Consider the following 20,846-nt stretch of genomic DNA (forward strand, 5'->3'; position numbering starts at 1 on the left):
TGATTACATTGAGTTGTTTATCATGTTTGAGAAGTGTATTTGAGCTACAATATATTTACATTTTACACAAATCTTTTAATGAAATTGGTTTATTTCTAACATAAAAAGACAAACAAAATATTCATAGATATATCAAACCTAATTGTGATCATAACGTGAGAAGTTGATTTGATTTGCGCCCAGAGAAGTTCCGTAGCTTTTCTTTAGTTGTTGATATTTTTATTAAAATCTAGATGTAAAGATAAAAATCCAGAATTAATTATTTTTTCTATTATGATTGCAGGATTATGATTATGACTCATCTGCTCTCATTTCCACAGAAACCCCCTAACAGACTCTGGCTGTAGGTGGGAGATCAGGGTCTTTCAAAATGCGTCACTCGTCTGCTTTCAAAACTTAAACTAAAATATGACGATGATGGGAGTTTTAAAAAAAGCAATGCGTCTGCTTCACAGCTCTGAATGCCGTTCCTTTTTTTCCACATTTTAAAAATTTATTTTTACATGTTACGACAAAAAAATATATATATTTTGAAGCGTTTGTGAAAAACGTATGACTGGTAGAAACATTTGCTCTCACAAAGACAGTCATATCTGCTTTTATGCCCTTAGAGTTCTCACATACGCAGGTGTGAACTCAAAAATCCAATCAGCACTTTCAAGAATAATTCTGACAACGGTCTTCACAGCAAAATGCTTGAAAACCATCTTAACCAAAATCAAATATAAAAAAATCTGTGTAAAGTTTCAAAGTGAATCTAAAAACCACAGAAGAACGCCTGAGAATGTCATCATACAGATCTTTGATAACAACTCTGTCATTTTTAAAATAACAATTTTAGGACAAAAAAAGTAATTATTAGATAAAAGTTGATTATATTTTGTCACCTGAAAGAAACAAATTGTTTTTTTAAAATAACTGCCCCTGCTGTGAGGATATTTTTCTTTTTGTCGCACAAGTGATTTAGATAATCAAAGTTCTTTTATCTGAATTCTTGATGTTTTATGAAATATTTTTTTCACAAGATGCTTTTCTATGAAGAAGTAGAAATTGTGATGTTTGTTAACCTTAATGAAATAATGGGAAAGAACCTCAGTTGAAGTCATGAATCTTCTTCAACTTCCTCACTCTGCTGAGCTAAGAGCTTATTTCCCCACAAACCATTAATTAATCTTTCTTTTCTCCACTCATGAGGAATAGTTTATCAATTTAAATCTACTTTATTTATTTATTAAGAATTAGTTGACTCCCTTGTAAACTAAGAGAAACATATCCTGCGGTTGCCATAGAAACGATGCCTCTGACCAACCACTGCTTATTAACTTCGTCTGCCTCAAAATGGTGAAAATCTGTACCGCAGAAAAATGGTGACTGAATTGACTTAATTTTACCAGAGATGAGGCATTTTCAAGGGTGATGTCACAGCCTTGCTTTGTCCATCTCTATATATGTCAGTGGTTGGAGCGCACGGAAAAAATGAGAAGAAGGGCAACAACCCAGAGAAGGCCCAGACCAGGGCCAGCAGGTGAACACAGGGGAATTTTTAATTACCGTATTTTCCGGTGAAAAAGTCTAATTTTTTTTATAGTTGAACCAGGGGTGCAAATTATGCTCAGGAGCAGCTTATTTGTGGGATTATTTTAGACATAAAAAGGCTCATATATTTGTTATTCTCTCAGGAAACATCGGTTTTCCTTTAACAGTTGTTTCTTCTAACAACCACTAGAGGGCACTGCATCTGAAGTATTTGCTACTGACAGTGGCAGAAGAAGTGTCGTCCAAAACAAACATGGGAGAGAATCGGATTTCCTCTTCTGTTTTCCTGCTAAACTTTTATATTTTTCTTATACAGATCAAAGGATTAGTATTCTTGCATGTGTCTTGAATGTGCGACTTATATATGGTTTTCTTCTTCTTGATTAGACATTTTTTGCTCTTGCGACTTTCCTGAAAATATGGTAACTACTGGTGCTCTTCAGAAACTACAGTATGTCCTAGAAAATGATGCCGTTTTTTTTATTATTCTGGCTAAAAATGGCCAAATCATAATTAAAAGACCACTGTGAACTATTTGAAAATAGTCTTTCCAATCTGCACTGTTCAAAATCACAAGTATGGAATGCCGGGTGGGAACGACCTTAAATAAAAGGGCTTTCATACAAAAAAAAAATGTTGGTTTTAATTTATTGCATTCTGTTTGTTTAAAAACATTTGAAGTTCAAACAAAGAAACACATTTGTGTTTACAGTAATGACTCTAAAAGTAGCATTTATTTTAACATAAAACTGTTGCATAATGCAAAAAAACATTATTTTTTATTTCTTAAAATGCATTTGCATTTTTTTAAAATATGTTGACAGTGAAACAAGAAAAAAGGAACTAAAGCAGCATGTCAAGAAAAAGCCAACATGTTTAAAACATGAGATCATTTTGACACATTTATTTTCATGTATATCTAAGTATATGCAATTTCAAATACTTGATGAACATGGCGTTTGGTGTGATTATAGCTTGAAACTTCCTCAGTTGTCCTTGAGTGCTTCAAGTGGGCGGGGTCTAGTCACTGGCTACAGCAGGAAAAAACCTACAACACCGATTTCTCTACTCCAACAACAGAACAATGTTTTTAGTGGTATTCCCAGTAAAAACAAAAAAAAAAAGTCACTAACTTTTCTTAATTGGATCAGAAACCTTGTAACCAACAAAGCCTTCCATCTGGTGAAGCCACCACAGACAGTGAGACGGCGGTAAAAAGCTTGTCGGTCACATTTATGCCTGAAAATAGGACAGCAGTTTCATTTAGAAAGCTGGCGTGCAGCAGCTCACGATCTGCTATGGTCAATCATGGCTGGTGTTTGTGCTCCTCAAAAAGATGTGCAGAGTTTTGACTAATTGCATGCTAACTTTCGTCACATCTCTTGCCAAATTGCATTTCCACGAAAAGACACTTGATGTGAATTTCCATACACTTCCTCATTTTTCTTCTTAAAGCTACACATATTTCATGCTGTGGCCTTATTAACAGGCGATTGAGTAATACGCAAGTCATGCTATGTAAAGACAAAACATTTAGTAATGATCTACTTAAATTAACACAATGTAAATGTATATTGTCATGCAGTTTACAGTTTCTGGTCTGTATGAATTGTTTTAAAAATATGTAAAGTTTTTATTGTAAATATTTATGATTTATAATAAACTTGTGGAGCTATTGCAATGCAGCAGCTTTTTAACCAGTGACATTCCAAGTGAAATGTTTCTTGGCAAAGTTTTAGTTTAACATAAAACGTAGCATTGTGAGTAAATTTTCTAGTTATCTGAAGGGTAAGCAGACAAATACACAAATACAGAACATGAAAATGCAAAATGTAGTTTAAAAATAATTAAAAATAATCACCAATTTGAAAAAAAATAAAATGTAAAAAGTGAAAATTCATTCATATAAATGCTAGGAGTGTAGGAAAAAAATCAATTTGGCGATATAACACAATACTTATTTGACGATACTTGGATTGATTTCAAGGCATCTTCAACATCTTACTTTAGTTTTAAACTTTTTTTTCTTATACTGAAAAACATTTTATTGCGAAAATCAGAGAAAATTTAGAAGTTCCCTTTAAGGACAAATATTTCTTAATTTACCAAAATAAAAGCACCGTGAATTTGCTCTGGTAAAAGCACCTCGTTTATGAGATACAGACGCTTAGCTGTGTGAATATTAAATAAAATAAATTCTACCATTTTATTACAATGGATTAATATTCAGGAACACTTTTTGAAGTCATGCTCTCTAAAAAAAATTTTCATATTGTGATACATATCGGACCGTGAGCCAGGTATCGTGATTTGTATTGTATCGCCAGACCCTAATGAAAACCCAAATGCATAAATTAACAATAATCTTTTAGTTTTGGAGAGAAATTTATTGCACTCGATTTTTACGGCAGTAGGGGAAGCGATCATGATGAATGAGTTATTTTGCACACTAATTTAGATTTCCTGTTGACATTTTTTTCTGTGTCAGGTCGGCTGCTGCTTTCTTATAGCAGTGATGTGGATGTGGTAGGAAGGCGCCGCAGCACGTCCCTCAGAAAACCACATCCTGAGTCACGGTACTGAGAGAGCCGCTTTCTGCGCTACCACCTCAGTTTAGACGCCAGTCCTCGAGCCGCTCAGTGGGACTCTGCCGGGGCTGAAGAAGCTCCTTTAGAAAAGGTAAGGCCCAGAATACAACTTTGAGAGGATCATTTTAAGAGTTTTCTGCTGTTAGAAAATCAGTTTTATCTCCTAAATGCTCAGAAACTGTTATTTTCAGTGATGAAGAGGATAAAGTTAACACTTTTTGAACCACACATCTGCTTTAATCATGACCTCACATAGTAGCTATTACATTTTGCTGTCCTTCGCTGAGTTTATCCCTGACGTTTGATCCGGCTCTCGTGTTCCCTCGCCAGTTCCTGCATGGCTCTCAGACCTTTCTTCCTTCTGGTGCTGTGGACCGTCTCGCTTCCTGCTAATCTCGGTAAATTATCTGACCCAATCTGTGACCTAATCTGCTGCACTTGTCAAACCGATCAGTGATCGTTAATCTTGGTACCACCGCCCTGACCGGATTACTTTGATCAGGATCTTTCTCAATCGTGCAATCAGTCTGAGCTGACCACATTTTTCCAATTTTGCAGCATCTCTGTGTGAGGTCAGCTGCTCGACCGACTACGTTAGGACTCTGAACTGCTCCTGTTCAGGATGGGTGCCGGACCATCCCGTCATCCTGACTGTCAACTGCAGGTAACTGCCAGGTTCCCGTAACCATAAAAAAATTAAAGGCGATATAAAGCATTTCTGGATTAGAGTCTAGTTTAACTCTTCAGAGCCGACCTGAACCAGATTTAAAACACCAAACTTTATGAAAGTTAAATAGATCTTTTTTTTTTTAATAAAACAGCAGTTACCATACATGTTTGCTTTTGTCTTTATCCCAGAAATGTCTCTCTTTGTTTTGTGTTGAAGTGACCCATCAGTTTATATTTTCACTTCTTTTTTTTATTTAACACCTTTTTCACTTTCACTTGCAGATTGAACACATTTATTCCCCTAAACGACTCAATTCATTCCTGTTGTAGGAAATTACCTTCTAAAAACATTCATCACGTCCTCATTCTCTTCATTTCAAATGATTGGGGAGATTAATTAGAAAACAAGGTAGTGATAACAATAACAATACTTATGATACAATTTCAACATTTTTTAGATGAAATGTTGATATTTATGTTTTTTATTATACTAGAAAAAAAATAACTTAATTAACAAATAAATGTTAACATTTTAAAATGAGTTTTGAGTACAGAGACCCCTTAGAAATAATTCAAAAAATCTGCAAATTTTTGAGAATTCTTGTCTAAAGAAATTCCCCTCACTACGACACGCTTTCTCAAACTAAGAATATTTTGCTGTTAAAAAACTTTCTTATTAAGATTATCTTTCTTGGAAGAAGACAGAAAATAAAGCATTAAGACCTGAAACAGATCTTTTTACTTTCTTAAGATTCCATTTTTGCAGTAAATATTCACAGAGTGTTCAAGAATTTAATCACAATTAGAGGTAGCTTGTAAATAGTTAAAGAACACTAAATTTAAGGAGAAATCACTTGTAAGTAGCAAAATGATCTGTCCTAATACCTATCAAGAAATGTTACAATATGGTATAAAAATCTAGAAACAAATAAAATAAAAAAGGCTAGCTGTTAAATAGAATTACTTAAAATCTATTGTTAAACAGTCCAAAAATACAGTATATTTGCCAGTTCTAAGCAAATAGTTTTTTTTTATGTTATTACTTTTGATTATAATGAAAAAAAAACTAGTGTAATAAGTGGAAATGACTCCTTTAGGAACAAAATCTTAATACAAGCTGGCCATTTTTAATAAATCTGCCTTAAATTTAAAACTCATTTTTATATCATAAATCTACATTTTATTAAATAATGACTATGAATACCAGTTCAACTTTAGAGAACTTAAAAAAAACATTTTTAAAATTGAACTAAGATTTACAGTAAAATTAGAATTTTTATGTACATAATTTTGATTACAGTGACAAAAAACTAGTGTAATAAGTGGAAATGCCTCATTTTAGATCATAATTAGAACAAAATAAAAATACCATCTTAATACAAATTGGCCCTTCTTGATAAATCTGCATAAAATTCAAAACTAGCACTTATTTTTATACCACAAGTCTACATTTTAGTATTTAAAATGACTATGTATGCCAGTTTAACATTAGTGAACTTTAAAATAACATTCTTAAATATGGACCCAAAACTGTAAAATTTGAGTTTATATGTACATAATTTTGATTACAGTGACAAAAAACTAGTATAAGTGGAAATTACTCATTTTAGATCAAAATTAGAACGAAAAAAGAATACCATCTTAATACAAGTTGCCCAATTTCATATATCGTCATAAAATGTAAAACTAGGGCTCAGTTTTAGGTCACAAATCTACATGTTTGCTTTTTAAATAATGAACATGAATGCCAGTCCAACTTTAGTGAACTTTAAAATAATGTTCTTTGAATTGGGCCAAAATTACAGTAAAATTTGAGATTTTCTTTTAAGTTTTATTGTCAAAAGCTTAAAGCAAAATGATTTGAACTCATTTTAATATTTATTTCTGGATCCTATCTCGTAATGAGGCAAAAATTCCCCTCTGTGCTGGTTTAGCTCTCCACCGTGGACAGCTGTAGAGCAAAGATGAGTTAAAACAACTTCATACGTGGTTTGACATCTTTGAAAGTACCGAATAATTTGCAGTGTGGGAGTCGTCCTGAATGATGATTAACGCCACACCTGACCGTAGATTTGGTTATTAAAATGAGATGTTTGTCTGATGAAGACTTTCATGAAGCGTTTGTGTGTTCCAGGGCTGAAGATGCTGAAGTCAACGGCAGCTGTGTCATCAATTCCAGCCAGTCTTGGTGCACGATTACCAAATCTCTTGACGATGTTGCTTCTGTTGAAACTAACTGTACAACGTCAGTGAGACGGGACAAGCTGATAGGGAATGTCACAGAGTCAGCCAGCTTTTATCTGTGTGATGTGGGTGAGTTCAGTAGATTATCTCCTCAGATTGACGTTTCCGCCTCTTTTGTTTTCCCTGAATTGGTTAAATTCATGTAAGTTCACAAAAATAGAACTACCAGGAACTAAAGCAGTCTATAGGCAGCTTCCTCCAACAGCTTGTTTCATAGCAAACCTCCACACACCTGTGACCTCCAGAGCAACAGAAAGCTAAAAATAAAGCCCCCCAGAACCGCTGGTGACGTCAGACTTTTCAATTCCATCATCACATCTGGAATGTTCTTCCATCGCAGTGAAACCCAAGCCTCCTTTCGACGTCAAAGTGACGAAAGTCGACGACTTCTACAACATCTCCTGGAGCACCGGTGCCTTCCTGGATCAGCCCCTCACCTACAGGCTGCGGATAAGAACAGATGCAGACCCAACGGTAACGCCGAAAACGATCGATCACAAGTCAAACACAACACCTGTTTCTGTCAGAGGGAATAAAGCTGCTGTGCATAAACAGGTTCCAGTTTATGAGCTCCAACTTGAAGAAGAGAAGTTTTCCCTCGTGGTCAATAAACTCCAACCGAATGTCGGCTACATTGTGGATGTTCAGGCCAAATTTCGGCCCGGTGAGATCTTCAATGGCCCGTGGAGTGAGTGGAGCTCGGGGACAAAATGGAGAACGCCTGGAAATGCTGAAGGTAGAAAACTTCTCACATCAGGCTTCTTCACCATTCCGAAAGCAAAGTAAAATTGTTTTGGTTTTTTTTTTCTTTCCAGAAAGAAAAACACAAACAAAAGACATATTTTGGTTGTACTTGTCAATTCCTGCTGTTCTCATCCTCTGCCTCCTGATTCTGGGATACCTACAAAAACCGTGAGTAGGACTCTGACTTTCATCCTGAACAGTTTTTAACAAGATCACAACCAATATTTTATTTTATTAATTTGTCTCTGTATAAAACCGAGCAATGGCGAACAGAATTAAGACTTAATGAAAGGTCAGCGCCATGCTCTCTTCCAGTAAATGATTAGAGAGCAGCATGAATCTACACTTTCCTGGCATCACCTCCCACATACCGAAAAACCGCTGCAGCGCCGTACGTGCAGCAGCGTGTTGCACTCAACTGGCTGGGACAATAGGAAGTCATGCGGCGCATCAGAGAGCTGAGAAGGGAAGGCGTCTTTAAAGCCTCGGGCCACCAGAAGCAGGCTGAGGCTCCTGACTGATGTCAGAGGAGACGGAGATCACAATCTGGTTTCGGTTCAATGCACAGCTTTTAAAAACACTTAACACTGAATACTGTTAGCAGCAGAGAAGGCTGCACGCATTATTAGCGCCTCAGGTTTGGGCTGCAGCTACCATTTTGTTGCACCATTTATACATATTTTATTTCAAGATTAATATCTGACACAACAAAACCTAAAAACCACTTAAGTAAGAGGTGTCACATCCAGTGACGTACAGTGAGGTTCACGGCTGGTGAGGCACGGACGTCAGTCAGATTTACAAATATATGAACCCTATAGAGAAGCTTATTTACCATTTGATTGGCAAAGTGTGTTGTTTGAAAGTTCATTTCAACAGTTTCTTCCATTTACAAACAGTAGCATAGAAAAAAACTCCAACATTGTTGTCATTAACAGTTGACAGTCTATTAGAACTGGACACATTATCCTCTTTGCAAACAGGAAGTACCTGGGCATCATAGAACATATGATGGAACAATAAAAGAAAATAAAAAGGAACTATGGTTTCACCAAACACCTTCTGCCTCTGCTGAAGATGGGAAGATTGCACCAATTAAGTGCAAAACTGCATGAGCTGTAGCAGCTCTGCAGATCTTCATCAGCTGGCTGATTCTGTTTAAGCATTCAACCACCATTAGAGTTAACTGCAAACTTTTAGACACAATTGTCAAGCGGATTGAGTCAATCCAGAATACTCTCATTGAGCGTATCAGAACTTTGTCCTTTAAACAGCAAAAAGTTTTATTTGACTTTCTTTTCATGATACCGTTACCAGACAATGGTGACAGCTTTCTTTGGCGAAAATCTGATTTTAAAAAAAGCTCAATCTAAATGTTTAGTTGTGTGAATGTCCGTTACTGATCTGCGTCGCCGTACGAAACACCAGGAATTTAAGCAACATTGAACTCAGCATTGAATATGGTTCAAGAGTCCAGTTAAATTTATCTTTTTTGCAGCCAAAATTTGGGGGTTCATCACTTGAGTGGCTATTTTCTGAAAGAGGATTAGATCCTTGAGTTTCAGATACTTAGAAGATAGGGGAAATACCTATAATAAAGCCAATGTGGCAACAAATACATAAATAAATTAACTTAAATGCAGGTGAAAGCATCGCTGCAAGTCATTCCTTCCCACGGTATTTTACAACACACTTTTCCATTATGACAAAGTATTTAGGTGCAATTTCATTTAAAAAAAAAAAAATTATTTTGCTCTTGCTATGTCTCTATAGAAAAAGCTCATTGTTGGTACTTTCCACACAAAACTTCTTTTTTTAAATCAGGCTGATGCAATACTACACTTTTTCAAATAAATACCAGAAGCAAAAGATAAAAAACATTTTATCCTCCGTATCTTTTTGAAAATTGAGCCAAGTATTAAAGCTACAAAAATTCAAGGACGTAATTGTTACAAAAATTAAATTTTAACTTAAAATAATCCTGAAAATGTTTCAGAAAAAAAAACTTCATTGATTATTTTTGATGATTATGTTATCATTGTTGTAAGACAAAACAAAGTTTAGATTCCAATAGGAGAAAAGTAAATTGATTTGTTTTACTTTATTTCATTCACATTTATGTGATAATGTAGAGATAATCTGTATTCTGTATAATGTATAAAAAAAATATAAAAGATCTAATGCAAAATAACATTAATTTATACACCAGAGTATTTTATTTGTTTTTGTTTTTTCCGTTCAGTTCAAGTTGTTTTTAAGCAACATATTTTCTATCATAAACAAGATTATAAACATTTGCTAAACAAACATCTGAGATCCTAATAAGATCATTTGGAGTATTTTTTTAAGTAGAATTTTGTATCCAAACTGAATTCCTATATTATAAACATAAGCCAAAAAAAAATAATAAAATCACAAAATAAAAATTACACATATTGACTGAGACGCTGAGTGCAGTGCAGCTTTTTCTTGCACTAACGGCGTCGCCTGTGGTGTAGATGTGTGTCAGAGATATGAAAACGTGCTGCTGACGTCACATCCAGTCACAGCAGACCTACTGCTTACCAGTGTGGTGGGAAGGGAGTGCTTCCTGTCCTAATCTGACCTCGAAGCGTCCATCCATCTATCCATCCATCCATCCATCCATCCATCCATCCACCTGTTAAAATGTTGATAAGCTAACTGATAAGAATTTTTCAAATAGAGTATTTACTCATTGCAGGAGCACATAATATATAGATGCCCATCCTGCCTGTTACTCTGTCTAATGGAGTTCCTGATTGGACCTTCCAAACCTAAAGTCTGCGGATGTTCCTGAAAGAAACTTTTTTATTAGCCTTTGTTTAACCTCTTTTGGAAGGGTGACATGGCAAAGATGTCAGCCACACACGTCACAAAACATGATAACAGCATAAAATACTGCAATAAGATTAGAATGATTACAATTAAAAATTTAAACTTTAAGTGCAGCAAAGTGGTCTAAAATGCAACTGATGTGAAACAGTCAGACATAAGGTTATTTATCTATCATTTCATTTTTTGTTTTATTGCATTCTTGTCTTTTCTGTATTTTATTGCTTACTACTTTTGTAATGTTATGCTGCTTTTAATTTTTTTAATTTGCCAAATTTTAAACTTTCCTTTATTTTGAAGTACTTTTGAACCCTGAAAATGTTGTGAAGTGCTTTATAAATGAAGTTCATTCATAGAAAACTTATAAGCAGCACGAGAATGTGAAAGTCCAATGATAAAAGGTGCACCAGTTGACAGCAACAACTTAAAAAAAGAGATGTTGAGGGATGGACTCTCTTTCTCTGCTACACAGAAAGGAACGAAAAAATCTAAAGGAAACAAGTTCGGACAATTTAAGCTCAATTTGGAGAGAATTCAAAGCAGAAAAACTGAAGGATCGCTTCCTAAAGTCTGTCAGAACACAAGGAACATGCAGATAAAAATATAAAAGCAGAAACACAAATCTCACTTTAATACTTAAATGGAGAACCTCACAACTCTGCAAACACATACTTTTTTATTAAAAATATTGTCTAATAAAAAAAAAACGATGACATTTTAAGTACTACACACCTGCCCTTCTTAAGTTGAGGAAAAAGAGGTTTATCACACCTAAAACATCAATATCTTAGGGGGTGTGTTTGAAGAATTCAAAATCTACAAATGCAAAAATCTCTCAAACCTTTTGTATCTCTTCTAAATCGAGCCGTCCAATGCGGGCAAGAAAAGAAACCAAAGGGAAGGGAGACAGCAGGTGGTTTTCAGAGAACCAACTGACTTAGTCACCAAGAATAGCTTCTAAGGTTCAGGTTTTGAACAGGAAAACTGCAGCCTCCACTCTCTGGGTGAAATGTGAACAGATGGCTCAACGATGCTTTGTGGCCTGAACAACAGCCGCCGTGTGAGAACAAAGTCTGAAAGCAAGAAAGCAACTGAACACAATCTGGGTTAGCTTTACGTTAGATGAATGTTTTTTTTAATTAATTCTACAGTGGAGGTAATCCTCTGTAGCTTATGTGAGTATTCAGTGAATAAAAGAAAGAATTGATGCTTTACAACTTTTCTCAATGGCTTTGGTGAATTTCTAAAAACAGTTTGTGCAAACTGCAAAATATGGTAGATAACCCGTAAAAGCGAGTCCCTTTCTCAAAAGCCAACTGCTCAAAAGCAAGTCAGCAGCTCAAAATGGGTAATTCTTGCTTCAACAGCAAGTTTCTTAATAAAAATGAATCATTTGATCTTCAAGATAATTTTTATGCCAATTTAAGTGTCAAGTTAGGACTCCAGCATCTTTGAAGTCAAAGGTTTGAAGGTGATTTCATTGAGACAGATTCCAATGTAATGTAAAGTGAAGACAGTCATGTATATAGCAAGTTGAAAACTAGAATTCAGTAAAACAAAGACTAGGAATCAGCAATTTTAATGAAAAATCAAAAAGAGGACCCCTTCCTTCTCTTCTAGGTGGTGTTGAAATCCTTTTGACGTGCAGGAAAAAACTGACAAATGCTACATTTTTACATTACTGTAATATAATACTTTGTTCTTTACTATTACACTACAGAACACTATGGAACACCAAATCTGAACTACAGTTGAAGTAAATCATAAGTCTACATGTAAAAAGGTTATCTGGTCCCGTCCCAATGCAAGCCTCTTGTATGGCTGATGCACTTAAACTCCATGTGGGCAATGCAGAAATGTGCATGTTGGCCTCACATGAATACATGCGCCTCATCAGCCTTTATTTTATCTGGACACGATTGGTAGCACAAATTCACATGATCATTTCCGCATTCAATTCTCCGACTCCACCAGCTCATGCATCATCCAGAAGACACTCGGAGACTAAATTCTCCAGAGTCCGGTGGTTCACTCACGCAGAGCAGCCGGACAGACTGTGGTCCGAAGCTGAGACATGTGTTCTTTTACTGGGCAAAGCGAGGTGTTGACGTCTTCCGTAGAAAATACCTTACCTCCATCCCTTGCGAAATCAGGAGGCAGCCATCACTATGTCTTCCTGATACGCTGATGACATTTTGAAACCTTCTTGGAGCCAGCAGGTACTTCATATTTGGAACACGAGAAGGGGGGGTTGATATGTCCAGTGATTATTCAGTCAATGGTCCGAAGCCTCCTCTGGAGCACACACCATATCAAAGCACCGTCCCCTGCTCGCTACAAAGTCCACCTGCACTGCTCTGAAACACAATTCGCTCACAAGCTGCAGACGCTCAAGCAAATCATATAATAAAATAAATAATTAAAGTAAATTGGAGACATTTAGGAGGCCAAAGTCTCCTCTGGAGCGCACACCATTTTAAACAGCGTGTTTACATGACACTTTATTTATTTTTCAAAATAGACATACAAACTGTTTAACAACATTTTTAACAATTTTGTGAGCAAGTTATGATCGATCCAAAATATTGATAGTATCGATTTCAAGTTGGCATTGGATCAACACTGGCCTGCAATTACATAGATATTTCCACTCAGCAGCAGATCTCACAGTTTGTAGAGTGTACAATGCATGAAGGCATGCATTGTACAGTATTTCCACTCTATTCAAAAGTTGTTTTTTGACACGTTACTTTTCACTTATTTTTATTGTTCTATTTATAAGGCTAAGAAGTTTCAAATTATTCATATTTCTACCCGTTGTCTTTTTTTTAATTGCTGAACATTTTTATTTATTTTTATAGTTACTTGCTTCTGTTTGGTTTGTTGACTGTTTTGTATTCAATTCTTCACTTTTTATTTTATTTCAAGAAGTTTTTGTTTTAATTAACTATTTTCCACCCGATTGAAAATATTGACCTATTTCTGTTTTAATGTTTATCAAGTAATTAAAAAAGGGAAACTTATGGAAAACCATTGACGGCAATTAAAAACAATCAAGATTCTGAGGTTCATGTCACATCCACCACATTTAGAAAAACTATCGGTATTGGTATCAGTATCAGTGATATTGACCGGTATCAGATCAATACCCAAATGCTCAGTATCGCCCAGTCCTAGTGCAAATAATTAAATGAAGATTATGACAGTTATATTAAAAACATGGGATCAAAAGCAAGTGAAAAGTGATCATTTTGCAGAGATTTGTACTCGGTTGCTTTGTGCGTATGGTACTGGATCTAGAGACCATGAAACTGCCACTAGGTTGCGCCCAAACGACTAAGCATTGTAGCAGTTGCACTAACTGTTGTACAAAGTTTAATTCTGTTCTGAGAAATGCACCAAAGCGACTCCAAAACTAATAGCAGCTGAAATAAACAACTTTTGCTTTCATCCATTATAAAGAGAACAGGTAGAGTTCTGATCCACACCTGTCTGAGAGTTCACTAGAAAACAGGTTAAATGCATTTTTAAATGACTTCATTATTCATTTTGTTCTGAAAGGTTAACTGTGGGATTTTTTAATTGTCATATGCAGAGAACTGACGTTGACTCATTCTATCATCATTAGTGGTTATGATCTTAAAGGTTGCCTCTGCTCAACTTAACAGTTTAATGTTCGCCACATCTAACCGCGTTCATCTTTTTTGTTTGTTCTTTTAGGTGTTGGCATAAGAAACTCAAGAGGATTTCGTTTGTCCCGAGCCCAGACGAATTCTTTAAGCCTCTTCATCAGAAGCACAAAGGGAACTTCAAGGTAAAGGAAAAGGGTTGATGTGTAGGTTCCAAAGCGGCCCAGCAGGGGCCGCTCTAAAGGGGGACTTTCAGCACATCTGGACCCCGCTTGTGGGACTTCCCCTCTTCCGCACCCGGCAGGGACTCACCAATGTGAATGAGTCACTCTGCAGGGGCTTTAGGAACCTCCCACTTCACACACTGTGGGTAGCTATTTGTGTATGACACTCAGACGTGTTCCACCCCAGTGGAAATACCCCCCATGTCTGACATTCATCAGTCTGCTTCTGTGCGATTATCTCTAAACTTCCATTAGCTTTTATTCTTTTTCCCCTCATGCAAATTAATCTTTGTTTTTAGTTTCATTCTCAGGTGTGCTAATTTTAACTTTTCAATACATATGCAAACTTTTTTTTGATCCATAGAGGTGAAGGTTTACTTAACCTCAAAACGCTAAATTTAGAAAAAGCAAAAAAACATTTTAGTAGACCATTGTAGAGCATTAAAAGCCATTAGTTGCCAAAAGGTCATTATTTCTTTTATTAAAGAATTATATCAATACTATATGAGGCATTTGGGCTTCAATTAAACCCCATGCATTTACATGTCTTTGCCACCAGAGGGCAGCAAACATTCAAAACTGATACGCCACTGCAATGACAGGTGCCTCATTACACTTAAGGTCAAAGGTTAGTTTTTATTTTTTTATTTTTAATCTGGACATTTGGATGTCCCTTTTACATTTATATATATTATTTTTCTGTGCGACTAAACTTTTAATTTAAACCATGAAACCATTAAAAAAAAAAACATTTAAACCATGTCTCTGCCAGTGACATTAATTTGTCCACTGGTCTGACATTATAAATCCTTTTGAAATGAAGAAATGCTTTAAATTATGTTGCATTAATTATTTTATTTCATCATTTAGAAGAGATGTGAAGCAGTGGAACATAAAGGAGTGATATACTTCATGCCAGACAGCAGGACAGACTTTTTCATTGACAAGTTTCCTCTGCTGGTGTCATTTCTCACGTTCATGTTTCTAGATTTCGTGATACTGTTCTGCTGTAACTGTCAGGATGTGGTAGCTTAGGCGCCTTTATCTGGACATCATCTCGAGGCAGTAAGGTTTAAGGTGACTGCAAAAGTCCCTCTGGTTTAGGGCGAGAGTCATTTCAAATGCAGTTGGAAGATTCGCGTGCAGAAAGACGAACCAAAGTAAAAAAAAAAACGAAAAAAAAAAACATTCTGTTTATTTCATCTTTACAGTGGATTTTAGCCAAAGTTATAAATAAACTAAGTTTATGTTTTGGAGCAGGAGCCCTATAACATTCAAAAGTGAAGGTATGTGATCTATTTTAAAGCAGTATTTCATTAAAAATAAAGTATGAGAGCTGCAACACCTGAAAATCCCACCTCAACTTCCTGAATTGGGTTTCTGTCGCTTTTCTGAGCTTCTGAGTATATTGAAGTATAAAAAGGTTAGCCGCCTTAAAACAGTGTTTATATGTAGTATGTATGCAGCATAGACAACAATTGTTAACATTTATAGCTTACACAACATTTGTTATGTCTGAAGGCCAATCGATCAGCCAGCATTTTTTAACCCTTATAATGACACTAAATACCTGAAGCATCACCGGTGATCCTTAAACACAAAATCTTTAACATTCTGTAACTTTTTGACCATTAACACGATCAACGTAATTAAAGCAGATTCTGAAGAAGAAAAGCGACACATGGTGCCCCTTTCCTCTTTTTCTCCAGTAAATCAAAGAACATAAACAATGTAGATCCAGTGTTCAAGCGTTAATTATTTATTGACAACTTTACTGCGGTGAGATACTTCTCATTTCCTCCCATAGAAAAGACATACATGCATTTTTTTTTACCAGAATTACTGTAAATTTCACATGTGAAGACCAGAAATAACAAAAAAACCTCTGACAACATTAATCCACTTTTACCGCCATGGAAAGATGGATCAGAACCAAAGTTCAAGAGTAATTAAATTGACTGGTAAACTATCTGGTAACACTTTATAAATGTAGGATGTTTATAAAACATTTATAAGCATAATAAGACAAAATAAGGTCTATTAACATACTTAGTAAGATTCATTAACATCTAAAGTGAGACCATTGTCCACAAAAGCCATATAAATAAACTGATTACAATGTTGCTTTGTCAACATTATACTGAGTGTTTTGCAGCACCTCATCTATAGTGCTACCAACGATTTTAGTAAGCTTGGATAGCTTGTGAGTTTGGGTTGGCCCTACTGTCATGCTCCTCCAGACAAACATCAGCAGATCAGACGTTTTTGAGTCATTAACTAAAACGTTGAAGATCCAGACTGAGTCTAAGCAATCCCAGTAAAGTACTGGCAAAAGTCAAGCACTTGTTAACTAGAACTCAGCTTTAACATCATTCTCTTGTCTCGTTGCAGGAGTGGGTGAAGCCTGTGTTTCAGGAGCATGACTACTTCAAGACCAGTACTGGTGGTCTGAAGGCGAGCACAAAGACATACGAAATCCTTAAGTGGAACAACGAGAAGCACGGCTCCAGGGAGGAAAGTGAGCTGAAAGATTTCCTGCGATCCGCGCAGCCTTCCAACCCCCTGCTTTTTTTCCCAGAGAGCGGCAGCTCACAGGGCACCGGCCACTCCACCGGACACATCTCCATCCACACCGTCACGCTCTCTGGAGAGGAGTATGAGGACGAGGTCACGTCCCGCAGCTCACTCACAAGCTACCAAGATGGAGAAAGCTTCGGTTCGTTTGACAGTCCCAACATAGACCGTGCTGGATACAATTCCCAGGAATCCCTGCTGTCCATGATGGACAGACACAATGAGAGATCTCCACAACATGAAAATCAAATCATTATTGAGCTACGACAGGAGAACTTTGAGCCAGAGGAAGAGTTCCTGGAGCCCGAGAGGGTGTCTCTCAACTCGTTTGCATCCGGAGGGCAGTCGGAGGACGGCTACCCTCAGGTGGACTTGGACACAATTGACAGTGGTTTTGGAGAGTGCAGCAGCCCTGGAGGCACAGACTCAACCCAAACACAGCACATGGACCCATTTCTTGAGCACAGTAACTCGAACTATGTCAAACAGTGGATGATCTGCAGCACAATTCAGGAGGAGAGCACCATGTGTGAACAGTAATCAATGCAGCAATTGCAATTGTGTATGTGTATTAAAGTGTAAATACGACTAATATTTTCACAACGGAATATTACGCCACTTTGTACAAAGTCTGACTGCACCTTTTTTTCCGTTTAATTTAATGGTTTTACATGTAGATGTAAATTCAAGCCTCCAAAAATGTGGGTGATACCCAAGAACAGCTGCAATGTCTCCATTCATGTCTCTATTTATTAAAAAAAAGGCTTAGGCAGCACGTGAGAATCTTAGAAGTCATCAGGCTTTGAAAGCACTTTTGCTGTGACGTCATGATGTTTCCTGTTTGGCTTTTATCAGCTTTGCATTGCAGGGGAAGTCTGCCCCAGACCTTTTTGCAGTGTTCATTCTCAGGTTTCTCACACTGTAGACCGCAGAAACTTATTCTTCTCATCAACTCTTCAGTTTCCAATTTGATGACTGTTAAAGTTCTTGAAAGAAAAATTTACTCAGTTACTTAAAGACCCACAACAATGAAAATCATGTTTTTGGTCTTTTTAACAGTATTTTTCTGATGATTGAGGACATTTAAGAAGAAATCAATGCTTAAAATTGCATTTCTTTTTTAGAATCATTGTGAATCAGGAGCAAAAAAATTTGTTTAAAAAGACATGTTTGTGATGCAGAATATCCAGTGGGCAGGCCACATGCTCCTACTCTGATTCATTCTGATTCATCTGGCTCTAAAGTGACCAGCTGGATAGCTCCGATATTGCTCGCAATTTTAATTGCACCGCTAATGTTAGGTTGGCGGTGTGAGGGGCTGTAAACTACCAGAAGAGAATGTACACAGATGGGTGATGGCGGTTGCTCCACCCCAGCATGCATCAGTCGGAGGCAAATTTCTGATCATCACGACAAGATTTTTAAAAATATTGCATAATTCTGATTTAAAAAAACAGTGGGAACACTTTAAAAACAGATCAAAAGATGATCGCAGTGGGACGTTAAAGATATCCAGGCTTTGTGGGTCACATTTAAATTCATTGACAGTGTAGCCCTTGTGCTACCCTCTGCATGTTTACATTAAAAGTGGGGTCATCTGGACCCCACAAGACAGCACGCTGACATTTTTTTTCAAGGATTTTTTTTTTAATCTTCACTGGCATCTTGTGGCAGACATAAAATCCTTCAAGTATAAAAGGTTAGCCGCCTTAAAACAGTGTTTATATGTAGTATGTATGCAGCATAGACAACAATTGTTAACATTTATAGCTTACACAACATTTGTTATGTCTGAAGGCCAATCGATCAGCCAGCATTTTTTAACCCTTATGACACTAAATACCATCTAAACCCCATAAGAGAGCATGAGGATTAAATTGTAGTGAACAAAAGCTTGAAAGGGAAACCGCACTCTAACCAAAAGAAAAATATGAAAAACCTTCATAAAGCACCATCATTCATTCTTAAGTCCCTACACCTCCATCATTCTTATAGGCTCAATTCATTTTCTCTCTTTCTTTTTTCTTTTTCAGTTTTGCTGCAGACATCTGAAGATGGGCAGATTAACATTTCTTTACTACTGTTATTTGTGTACGGCATGAAAAATAAACCACCAAGATAAATTGCGCATCCTTCCATAAAAAAAAAGCAATGGGGCAACGAATGTATGACCGGAGTAGGAGTTTAGTTCCTGGTTAGGGCTGTAACGAGTATCCGGGTGCTCTGGTATTCGGGATTTGCTCCCAAAAATTCGAGTACGGATATTCCCAATGTCCACGATCGCTGATTTGCGATCTTTATAAATGTAGTAAATTGTAGTAAAATGTGATCATATCATCATCTGGGGACGATGAATTTTTGCTCTGAAATGCAGATCAATGTAGGATTTTAAGTTTATGAACTAAAACAAAGCCGAAAGAGCCGCGGTACTGCAAACGAAAGTAAACACATCTTCGTGATGGTGAAGCTTCAGGTTTTCAAAGTAAAACTAGCGAGAGCTTTTTTCCGTTCAAAAACTGAGACTGAAGTTCCGCTCACTGACATAACTTCTGAAAAATGAATTAACTTTAACATCGGAGCTTTAGCTCCAGTGTTTACACTCTTTTGGTTATGATAACTCTTCAACATTTGACGTAATTAACGAAACTCCAGCTTATTCTGAAGAAACAGGTGGATGTAATCAACGTGAATCAGCTGATTCTGCTGCGAAAAAAAAGCTTTTTTATACGGGTTCTTCATCAATATGTAATTCTTAGAACGTCAAATATTGACGAACTTTGAGGATAGAAAACTGATAGAAACTGATAGAAAAAAACTGATAGAAAAATGATCCAAAACAGCAGTGATTTTTATGCTTTTTACGTTGTTTTACTGCTGAACCAGAAGATTGACCAAAAAAAACTTTAAAACAAAATTTCTTTTTATCTGAATCGTGTTTTTTTTTTCAGTTTTGCTCATTCTGATCTCCTGTTCTAAATAAAGGTATAAATGATGATTAAAAACAAATAATTTCAATTTTCAAGTTAAAATATCTTGGGGGTCTTGTTTACAAGTGAGAGAATATCGGAGCATAAGACAGCATAACAGCGGTCCGTTGCGGTGAAGAGAGACCTGAATCAGAAAGCAAAGCTCTCAATTTACCGGTCAATCTTCGTTCCAGTACTCACCTATAGTCGTGAGCTCTGACTACAAGCAGCTGAAATGAGCTTCCTCCGTAGGGATGCTGGGCGCTCCTTAAAGATAGGGTGAGAAGCTTGGTCACCCTGAGAGAGCTCCGAGTAGAGATGCTGCTCCTACACATCAAGAGGAGCCAGTTGAGGAGGCTGGGGATCTGGTCCAGATGCCTCCTGGACACCTCCCTGGGGAGGTGTTCTGGGCATTTCCCACCCGTGAAGGGACCTCAGGGAAGACTCAGGACATGCTGGAGAGACTACGTCTCTCGGCTGGCCTGAGAACGCCTCGGGGTCCCCCCAGAGGAGCTGGAGGAAGCAACCGGGGAGAGGGAAATCTGGGTATCTTTGCTTAGACTGCTGCCCCATAACCCAGTCCCAGATGAGTGGAAGAAGATGGAAAGGAAGGATGGATGGAGGTCATAGGCAGCTCAAAACAAGGTGGGGAGGCAAAATCAATAAAAGTAAAAACATTAAATTCAATATTGTACAAGGGGATTTTAATGAATAGCAGGTGCAAGGCAAAAACAGACCCATTGGTCCGTTCACAGAGTACGCTACTACAGGACCCTCCGAGATTAGAGCAAAGAGCGAGACCCGGGAGATCCCACTGCA

General features: G+C 36.9%; 1 protein-coding gene across 1 annotated transcript; it reads left to right on the forward strand.

Annotated features, from left to right (window-relative positions):
* Positions 1–1,205: 1,205 nt before the first annotated feature.
* Positions 1,206–17,661, forward strand: LOC112136694 (interleukin-21 receptor). The gene is made up of 10 exons (XM_024258571.2): positions 1,206–1,525; positions 4,025–4,215; positions 4,455–4,522; positions 4,683–4,788; positions 6,928–7,106; positions 7,378–7,511; positions 7,593–7,773; positions 7,853–7,949; positions 14,355–14,448; positions 16,879–17,661. The coding sequence occupies exons 3-10, from the start codon at positions 4,462–4,464 to the stop codon at positions 17,599–17,601; spliced, it is 1,575 nt and encodes a 524-aa protein (XP_024114339.1). The 5' UTR covers positions 1,206–1,525; positions 4,025–4,215; positions 4,455–4,461; the 3' UTR covers positions 17,602–17,661.
* The last annotated feature ends 3,185 nt before the right edge of the window (positions 17,662–20,846 follow it).

The sequence above is a fragment of the Oryzias melastigma genome, linkage group LG16, assembly GCF_002922805.2.
Source record: "Oryzias melastigma strain HK-1 linkage group LG16, ASM292280v2, whole genome shotgun sequence".
In the NCBI taxonomy this organism is placed as follows: domain Eukaryota; kingdom Metazoa; phylum Chordata; class Actinopteri; order Beloniformes; family Adrianichthyidae; genus Oryzias; species Oryzias melastigma.

Excerpts from the sequence above, each read along its gene's own strand:
- LOC112136694 (XM_024258571.2), top strand. The coding sequence starts at position 4,462 with ATGGCTCTCAGACCTTTCTTCCTTCTGGTGCTGTGGACCGTCTCGCTT. Across the intron at positions 7,107-7,377 it reads CTTTTATCTGTGTGATGTGG|TGAAACCCAAGCCTCCTTTC; the intron begins GTGAGTTCAGTA and ends CTTCCATCGCAG. Across the intron at positions 14,449-16,878 it reads AGCACAAAGGGAACTTCAAG|GAGTGGGTGAAGCCTGTGTT; the intron begins GTAAAGGAAAAG and ends GTCTCGTTGCAG.